At 40.8% G+C, this 10175-nt stretch overlaps 1 protein-coding gene across 1 annotated transcript; it reads left to right on the top strand.

The window, feature by feature from the left end:
* Window positions 1-2329: 2329 nt before the first annotated feature.
* Window positions 2330-3676, top strand: LOC6628865 (phospholipase A1). Its single transcript, XM_002052048.4, has 4 exons — window positions 2330-2417; window positions 2482-2584; window positions 2647-3233; window positions 3295-3676. Exons 1-4 carry the CDS (start codon window positions 2393-2395, stop codon window positions 3615-3617), a joined length of 1038 nt encoding a protein of 345 aa, XP_002052084.1. The 5' UTR covers window positions 2330-2392; the 3' UTR covers window positions 3618-3676.
* Window positions 3677-10175: the final 6499 nt, after the last annotated feature.

Genomic DNA, 10175 nt, shown 5'->3' with positions numbered 1-10175 from the left:
TATAAAATTATCGCAAAATGTGGCAAATGTGTTGGCGGCTGAGGCAGCCACTTTAGCAGGTTGATAAATCATAAATCAAATTTGCCGCTGCTTAAAAGTTATTACACAGCCACTCAAAAAGTTACGACTGATGCGTCGTCCAATCCAACAGCCACGCCCACATGTTAACCAAGAACAGCAGCTGCCAAAAAACATTTGCCAGCTGCCAGTTGCCATTTGGCGGTTGGCAAACATCAACCGCTAATGAAACACCGCAAACTACACAACAAAGTTTTTGGCCGGAACGCAAATTGGCAACATCAATTACCTGGCTACGAGAAGCCTCAGCTCGCACGACTCGCTCGACATATGCAAACGAGTTGCGGAGCCCCAAAAAGTTTTGCCCCGCCCCCAACATAGCAGCCTTTATGTGCTGCTCGAATTTTACGCTCGAAAGTCAATTAAAAACTTTCGGTCAAGTGGGCACAGCGCAGCTTTTGGGGTGTTTGCCTTGCTCCAAAAGTTCCTCTAGTTCTTGGAATTCCTTGCCTACGTTCCCAATGCTTTTCTCTGTGTCTCTTCAATTAATTTTATCACATGCATTCGATCAAATTCAATTAAAACTTAAACACCCGCCACGGACGTGGCAATTACTCAAACTCTAACTTAAAACCCGAAGCGCCACATAAGCCTTGCTTCATATCAGCGCACAGACAGAGGTTCTGTTCCTTAACAGGTGGCAAGTGAGTCGGGTGGTTGCTTTCCAGGAACTCTACACTGCGAAAAAAGAACATTGATAGGCTTTAAATGAAAGTAGAGAGAAAGAACAACAACCCAAAGGTTTATTTATCTTACTATTAAGAGGAGAGAATACTCTATTCAATATTACCTTACCCAACTGTATTGTATGCAGAAGCTGTGCTCCTGATTTACTTCATTAGAAGCATCGGTGTTTGTAGTCCGAGTTGCATACAAATATTTAGGTCTTTAAAAATGGCATGCAAAAATATATGTACATATATATCAAAATATATATATATATTTACTATACGAGAACGTGCACACCAAGTTGTGCTCAAAAAACCATTCTATCCTTTTTAGCCGTACTCAATAAATTTACGGCATAAAAAATACTAAATGATATTTAAACTCTTTTTTTTTTGTGTGTAAACTCAAAGGGACCCTATCAATAAAAGTGTGAACCCAAAAAGTTGTCCCTGGAGAGCTGCTGCCAATTCGAGTTGAGTTGTGCATCTGTTCGTCCGTCTGTTCGTCGTCTGCCCGCCTGTCGGACTGTCTCAGTGTATCCTGTCAGCTACTTTTCAAATAGCATCGCTTCAAAACTTGACTGGGCTATAAAAAGTTGTGCCAGTTGGCAACTTGTGCGTAATTCAATGAACGGCGTCGCCATCAGCGCCACACGTGAGCCGCATCGCAATGTGGCACGAGTGAGTGGCAAGTGGCGAGTATCGAGTACTCACTGAGAGAATGACTGAACGAGTGAGTGGCTCACGAAGTATATGCCATCAACCCAAATGTGACCACATTAAGGTGCGAAGCCACATTATCAGCCAGCCCCTGGGGACTGTAAGCAGCGCTCAAGAATGCAGCAAATTGCTTTCAGCTGAATTGGGTCAAGTTGACAAGTTTATTGTTTGACCTTTGAAGTGAAAGTACTTTAAAGATATTGTGCATGAAGAGAGCCCAAGTCAAAGTAAGCCTTTTTAGCAAATTTAATATTCGTAAAAGCATCAGCTGAGCTAAAATACTTTAACTGAAGCAGTTCAGAGAATGTTAAACTATTTAATTTCCTGTTCCATAAGAGCATTGTCAATTGCAATAAGTCAATAATCAATCAAAATTCATAACTATTTTTTGTTTATATATTTTATTGACTTACCTACTTCCCTTATACAGCCAGAGTTATCTTTCCTAATGTGTTACACTTTTTGGGATCAAGTTATATTGTCTACCGTATGAGTATAAAAACAATAATATTTATATTATTGTATGTTTCTATTTTTATACATTTCTAATTTACATCGACTTGAGTAATACCGAGTAATACCTGTCGTTAAAGGCCTTAAGATATCTGTGTTAAAATAAATAAATTCTTAATAAATGTTACTTAACATTTAAATATAAAATACCAAAAAAAAAATGTTCAGTCATCCGCACATGAGAGCGGAATTGACAAAATCGTATATATGTCGTTTTTCGTATGTAGAACTTTGAAAGTGGGTTTGAACATTTTCGGTCATGGTTTATGTGTAACAAATTGAACTCAACCCGGAAGAAAGTTGTCTGAAAAGCTTATCTAACCATATAGGTCATGCCTATTGAACGATATTATACTTAAATGTCTAAAAGGCTGCAACGCTCGTCTTCAGTCAACAAACTATCCTGAACTGAAATGTTGAAGCTGTGGCTAATACTGGGTACTTAGAAAAAGATAATAGAGTCCTTCCAACAGATTGTTGCATCTTAAATGTACTTTAACAGGCTGTCTGAGCTTTGAACTTGTCATCGGAATCCCGGAGCAAAATTGCTTTACGCTGTCTGATGATTCGTGTCCCAATTCGAATATTACCTTCTGGCTGTATAAGTAAGCAAGCAGAGTTAGCATTTATCTGATTGAGTTAATCGACAATCAATCGATTTCCATAGCGCCGCCAAGCCCAATGGCCGTAAGTTAAAGCTAAATGGTCAAGATGGTTTCAAATACAATACTTCAAGGCCGCTGAAAGTGCTAATACATGGCTTTGCCAATAATCGCACACAGTCGCCCAATTTTGAGTTGCTGCCAGAGTTTCTACGCATCCCGAATCTTGACGTAATCTCCATTGATTACTCCAGGCTTGCGGCTGATCCTTGCTATACGGAAGCTGTCCATAATTCCCATTTTGTGGGCCGCTGCGTGGCCCACTTTTTGGTCCAACTAATGCACAATCGTCGCCTGCATCCATCACATCTGCATTTTATTGGCTTCGGTCTGGGCGCCCATGTGGCAGGATTTGCGTCCAAATTGTTGGCACAAATTAATGTCAGAGTGGCGCACATTACGGCCTTAGATCCAGCTAAGCCGCTTTTCCTCACCAACAATAAGAACGAGCGCTTGGATAAAACCGATGCTAACTTTGTGGATGTTGTGCATTCAGATATTTTTCTGCACGGTCTGATGTTGCCTATTGGACATGTCGACTTTTATCCCAACAAGGGCGTAGTCCAGCCCAATTGTGGACCCATCAACGAATGTAAGTAGCCAAAATTGAGGTAGAATTGAATGGGAATTGGCACTTGAACCTTCACCCGCAGTATCCACCCATGAATGCTATCATAAACGTGCCGCGGTTTACTATGCCGAGTCGATTCACTCGCAGGCAGGCTTTTGGGCCTTCCGCTGCCGGGATCTGCTCAGCTTTGTAATGAACTCCTGCCAGCCCAATCAGGAGTTGGAGCTGCTTGGCTACCGCACTAGACCCACAGCACGTGGCAGCTACTTCTTGAGTACCAACGACTCGACCCCCTATGCCCTCGGCCAAAACTTTAATGATATGGATCGCAGTCTTTATGGTAAAAACTTTTTGGGCGATGCTCTTGTTTCTAAGCTACACGAATTGGCCGCAGAGTCCAAATAGTAAAATAGCAGAGGTTAATGCAAAATAAATCCCTCAAATCCCGCTGAACCCATTGAAAATGGCCAAAAAGTTATGTTTTATTTCGGTTTGGTCGGTTTAAAGAAAAAGAATTTAGCAACTATTTTGCGTGTATATATTATATATAAATATTAAATATATATTAAATGGTGGCATTATATATAATATTTATTGTGTATATTATGTAAATTATGTATATAATATAATATCTTGTCTGCTGAGTACACAAAAAGTCATTTCTCAAATTATGAATAAATTGCTTTAATCTAACGAATGTGTTGGAAATTTCACAATTTTTCAGTGAATGTTGCAAATGTGTGGCATATGCAGCAATGTGGACTAGGATCCAGTTAACTGGTCAACTGGTCAGCTGGTCAATTGGGCATCTGCTCATTTATCATGCTAATGTCTCATAGCTGCTATACCTTCATATCATCATTAATTATCGCGTCGCCTCGCGTCGCGGCGGACTCTCTACTCTCCCTCTCTCTCTCTCTCTCTCTCTCTCTCTGTGGCAGCAGTGCCCCCCTCTGTGTTGACTCAACAGCTTAAGCATTTATGCAAACATCAGAGACAGTAGTTGCCCAGGGAGAGCGAATAGTGGACAGTGGCCAGCAGAGGGTATCGATGCTGCTGCTAATCCTGCCGGCTCCAGCTCAAATCACGTGCAAATTAATCATAGTTTCTGTGCGATTTGCCAAACACTGCAAGTTGTTGCCAGAGTTGACAAATGATATGCCGCAGCAAAAAAAAAAAATGTATGTATAAATGGAGATTTCACTTTTTCGGTTTTTTTTTTTTGCAGTTTCAATTTGCATTTGGGATAATCAATCGTAGACTGCCAGCGCTGGCCGGCTGTTTGCTAATTTGCTGATAAGAAAGCAAAAGCAGAGCGATTCCCGGCGTATTTGCATAAATTTTATGAAATGTATCTGGCAAAAAGAAAGAGGGAGACAGAGTGTCTCTCTGGCTGAGATATGCGAATATGCATGCCGCAAAGGGGGTTGAGTTTATTTAGAGCTATTGTCAGGCCGTTGAGATGGGGTGTTCGTTATGAATATGCCTACGATGTTGTTCTGATCGTTATTGTTGTTGTTGTTGTCACCTTTTTTGTGTGTGCCTCATTGTGCGGCATGACAAACATGGCAACTTACACGTGGCTTAAGTCAACAGCGGCTAAAAAAGTTTAAAATATTGTTGGGCACACAAAAAGTTTGATTGATTTGGGTTGCTGCTGCTGTGCGTCCTTGTCCCGGGTTCGATCCATTGATTGATTTGCCTTCTTATGTTATTCCTATTCTATTCTATTATTTTTTTTTTTTTTTTTTGCATTTGGATTAGTGCAGAATTTTTATGCGTTGATTGGTTATTTGATATTCATGACGCAGCGGGTGAGCGGAAGATCGGAAAAGCTAAACGAGAGCCGACGAAGCGTGCCAATAGATTAATGTAATTACGGTTGTCGTAGGTTGTTGTCAATGCACGAAGATAGATTATGTTGCCGGGCTGGAAGGAGCTGGTGCTCAATGTTGTCGGCAAGTGAGTTAATTCCCAGAATAGTCACGATGCGCTTATAAATACAAATATGCTATGCGTTAATACTCTCATCTGTTAGACGACGTTTTGCGATTCAAATTGATTACATTTCGGGTATCACTTACATTTTCATTGATATTTTTAAGCCGTTTGTAAGGTTTTGAATACAGCGAATCGTTTATTAATTCCACTTGAACTACATTTGAATATTATGATAAAATAAAATAACAATTTGAACATTTTTAGGTTTCTTATATTGACATCTAAAATGAATATCATCTGTAGTTGTAACCTCTTAGTTAAGAATCTGATTGCAAAGTTCCTTGACAGTCACTAAATTAAACAAATAATCTGCAAAAGTATCTGAAAGATAAAACAATAACTGAATGCGTTAATTGAATTCGAATAATTCAACTGCATTTCAAAAATAAACAATAATTAAAATAAAAATCATAAGATACAAGACACAAAAGATACAAAAAGGTATCTGAAGAATTGGTAATAATAAACAATTTGACTTGTTCAGACATGTATAATCATTAATTCGTCACATCTAACGATACAATGTTATCTAAGATACATTAAAAAAATCTCAAAGAAAAATAAAAAGTAATGAAAAGTATTAGTTTAAACATCCTATGTGCTTCACTTCTGATAACACAAAGTTATCTAAGACATAAAAGTATCTAAAACAATAACAGTAATCAATGAGAGAGTTGGCTTATAAACATCATGCGGAGTCTTTTATACAGTATTCCGATAATTAAGTCATTCTTCACATCTGATAATCTCCTGCAACAGATGCCTAATTGGATCAGATAACAAATTGCCTTCGACGCAAACAAACAACACAAACTAACCCACTAATAACTCTCATTAAATGTAACCAGAAACGCACACAAATCAGCGCCAATCGCAAAACGAAACCATCAATTACATCCAAGAGACAACAACAACAACAACAACAACAGAAACAACAATCAAATGAATAAAAGAGAGCACGCGGAAGTGTTTACAAATGTCAAAGAAAAGCCCGTCCAAAAACAAAACAAAAAAAAAATAAAAAACAAAAATTTAAAAACAAAATAGAGGAAAAGTGTGTGCCCTTCTCCCAGTTTGAGGCAAAAGAAAAAATGTTGCTAACCGCATCTAAATCTGGTATCCCCAAATGTAACGTGATTTCAAAAGTTTCTCATGTCAATTTGAGATTTGGAATCGGTTGAACAAACGTAACGAAAATGTCAATACCATTGACATTTGTTCCACCACTCGAGCCACAACAACAAGAGGAGTGCTCTTACCGGGACTGCCCGACTAAAAGATACCTCCATGAGTATGAGAATCTGCAAGCCACATTTTGTGTCTCTTAAAGGCTTCGAGAAATGCCCAAAAAACCTAATTTCCTAATCGATACTTATCGATTTTGTGCAAATGTAATGAGCTATCGATGAACTGGAGTAAATTTAATTTGCAATGGAAACAGAAGAAGCCACTTTCCAAAATTCCAGTTTGTAGCTCTTATTGCTCAAAGTTCAAGGGGTGCATACAGATGGACAGACCACCGCTCGATCGACTCGGATTAAGAATATATACATTTTATGGCATCGAAGCTATCAACATTCTGTCTGTTACATACATTTGCCCAACACCAAAATTGCTTCTCAGCCATGCTCAGTGGGTAGAGGGTATAACGAACAAACGAAGCCAAAGGCCATTAGCGAGTGAGATGCACTTCGGAGTGGCTGACGACGTCATCGCTAGCGCCTTCACTAGATGTATTGTTTCAAGACATTTGATTTATATCACTTGCGCTGCAGACTGTGGGCCAGGGGAGGATTGCGGGGGGCTCACACACACAGAAAGGCATTTCTCCAGCTTGGCTGCTGGTTGTCTGGCTGCGGTGCTCTCTGGTAATGAAACTCCAATCAGCAACTGGCTCCAGAGCTGGGACTCTTGTGTCTTGGCTGCTTTTCTCCAACAATGTGTGGAGTGTCTCTGTCGAGCAGCAACAACAACAACAACGATGATGCTGGACAACGGACGCAGAGACATCGAGTTGGGATTGCGTAACGCAGCCGAAAGTGGAGCAGTCGCTGCTGCTACTGCTTTCTTTGCCACGACTGTGTCAGTTACTGCCTCTCTCTCTCTTTCTCTCTCACTCACGCTGTCCCTTTCGCTCGGCCGCTGCTATCAACTTTTTTGACAACTGCATGATGCATTGCCCCAGTGGCCCAAAGTGGGTGAAAGGCTGCGCTTGCCTTCGCTATCAAAAGCCGCCGTTTGCACCACTCTCTCGAGTCAGTCTTAATTTACGACTCTGGCGGTTGCGATAACAATTTGTCAGCTTAATGGCAGCGAAGGATGCGCGGCGGCGACAAGTGCGACAATGTCTCGTCGTTGCCCAGCCTCCCCACAACCCTCTTCCCCTTACTTTCCATATAATGACACGGAAGCCAGCAACAACGCACGAAAACGAAAACTACAATCAAAAAAGTATGTTGCGTTTATTTCGAAATAATTGCGATTGCTCTGGTTCGCATTTTGAATGCACATTTCGTGACTCAAAGCAACAACAAAAACATAGAGCATTACAAATGCGACTACAAAACAATTAGAGCTAATTGTGCAAGCGAGACAGCTAGACGCATGCATAAGTGCATTTTTATGGCAGGCACTTTGGCAACTCTGTCACAGCTTTTGCTAGTTTGTTGCCCGCCAACCCGCCGACCCAGCTCGACACGCCCTCTGAGCAGCTTTAGCTGCTGTTGATCAGCTGATTGGTGTTTACAACTTGCCCACACACACACGTACGCTACTATTAATAAGTATATATATATATACATAAAGAGCTTCAATCTGCATGCCAATTGACTAGCCCACGAAGCCAGCGCTCCCTCCTCAACCCACACAGCGCGCTGTTCCAGCGGCAACTCGCGGCCGTCAAGCCCATTGCGAATGTATTCATTAGTCGCATTGCCGGCATCTAGACACTGAGCTTAACACACACACACACACACACACACTCGCACACACACGCGCACATACATTTATGCACAATTATATATTGACAATTACAAGCGGTTGAATTTATGCTAATCTGACTGCAAGTCCCGGGGCCAACAACTGTTCGTGCACTCCTCGCTGCTGGAGCTTGGGCCTTAAAGCTAGAGATGGGCGCGTGTCACGAACTGCACACGTAATTAAATGCTACAAGCTAAGTGCTTGTTATAGTCAAAAGTTTAACAAGTGGGGAAAATCCGCAGGTATGGAAAAAACGCTTGCTGCTTTAACTTCTAGCAAAATATTTAACAGGTAGATTACTATAATGAATCCGATTTGTACTTATAATTAGCAAACAGATGTCTGGTTAATGTTATTCTATTTCACAGACAATTAGGAAACGTAAAAAATATAATTGTAAAATGTTTTTCACGTGCAATTTGCCTCCTCAAGCTGTTCACGTTTCCATCTCAAAGTCGCTGTAATCAGCGAGGGACAACGACAACGAGTTATGTTCAATTACGCCACTCGAACTGCATGTGTGTGTGTGTGTGTGTGTGTGTGTGTGTGTGTGTGTGTGTGTGTGTGTGTGTGTGTGTGTGTGTGTGTGTGTGTGTGTATTGGAGTGTGTAACTCGGAGCGATCTACGCATTCGCATTCGCATTTGTTTGGCACATGTTTTCATTAATCTTACTTAGAGCCCCGCGTGGAGAGGGGGAGTGCGAAAGGTGGAGACTGAAAGATAAGCCCACAGACCACATGGAACCCGGCACTGGGCTGGTCTGGGCTGGGCGCTGGCGATCGAGATTTGGGCTTTGAGAAATGATGATGGTGGTAATCAGGGCATGTGCCAAAGGCAGGCGAGTCAAGGTTAAGTGTGGACACCTTTAGGGGATTTCTGCGCGGTTTTGTTATGATTCATAAACAGACAGAAATCATTTGTTTTCACAGCGTTAAGGAAATAAAGTGTTTATAAAACCGCTAAAGAAAAGATACAAAAGTCAAGCCGCAAGCCAAGGCCAAAATAATGATAAATGGGTATTCTGAAAGCAGCCAAAACAGAACAGAAAACAGAAGAGGCGAAACAATTTAATAGAACAGTCAAACATAATTTAATTAAATCCCAACATTAAGTTAGCGGCTAAACAAGTTCGCAAAGTACATTTAAGCCAAATTTCGAATAGCCTGAACTCATTATAAAAGAGAGGGTATATCGAATAAGTGGATTGCGCACTCGCCTTCGATAGTTTTAGATCTTACTATTTTTTAACTCAAACAAAGTTAAATATATACATTTTATAACCTTAAGCATAATGAATTAAATCATGATTTAAATCAAAAATACATGACAACTTTAATACATTTTTAATTTTAAAATACTCTAAAGAAAATATATAACCACTTTTAGCTATAAATATACAATTTATATACGCTCATATTTCTGTAGGGTATCTGGCTGTTAAGTACTCTTCAGCAAATATTTTCTACTTGTTGGCTTTTTTGGGCTGTCAAATTCAATTGTTGCGGTATCTGTGGCCCCCGTTGATTGTTTGTTCAGTTCAATTGTTTGCCCGTTAATTTTTGGCCGCATCGCATTGCACAAATGCCATTTAAATTTAACCTTTTCAGCAGCCGATTTCTATTGCTCGCACCGGGCCCCGCCCCCTGCCGGCAATCTGTTTGCCTAAACTATGCAAATTTCATGGCTAACAACGGCAGCCAAAGCTCATCAGACTAAAGCCGGCAATTGAAACCGCTGAAGCGGCATTCAGTGTCTACCTGCCCAATTGCACATCCAAATCCAAATTGAATTCCCATTTAAAATCTCGCTGAAGAGCCGCCATTTGAGTATGACACGTCGGATGACGACGATGACGCTGACGATGGGGCTGGAAAACCGCAATATCATGTTGTTTAGTATCATTAAAGCACTCGTCGGGGATGGCTTTAGGGGAGCAGCGGGGGGTAGCTCAATGCTACAGATTTCAAGTGAGCCAACAATGG

Source organism: Drosophila virilis, chromosome 4, assembly GCF_030788295.1.
Source record: "Drosophila virilis strain 15010-1051.87 chromosome 4, Dvir_AGI_RSII-ME, whole genome shotgun sequence".
In the NCBI taxonomy this organism is placed as follows: domain Eukaryota; kingdom Metazoa; phylum Arthropoda; class Insecta; order Diptera; family Drosophilidae; genus Drosophila; species Drosophila virilis.
This window is presented reverse-complemented; position numbering and strand designations above follow the sequence as displayed.

Coding starts and splice junctions, on each gene's coding strand:
- LOC6628865 (XM_002052048.4), top strand. CDS start 2,393: ATGTTGAAGCTGTGGCTAATACTGG. Junction 2,585..2,646: donor ATTACCTTCTGGCTGTATAA/GTAAGCAAGCAG, acceptor CGATTTCCATAG/CGCCGCCAAGCCCAATGGCC. Junction 3,234..3,294: donor TTGTGGACCCATCAACGAAT/GTAAGTAGCCAA, acceptor CTTCACCCGCAG/TATCCACCCATGAATGCTAT.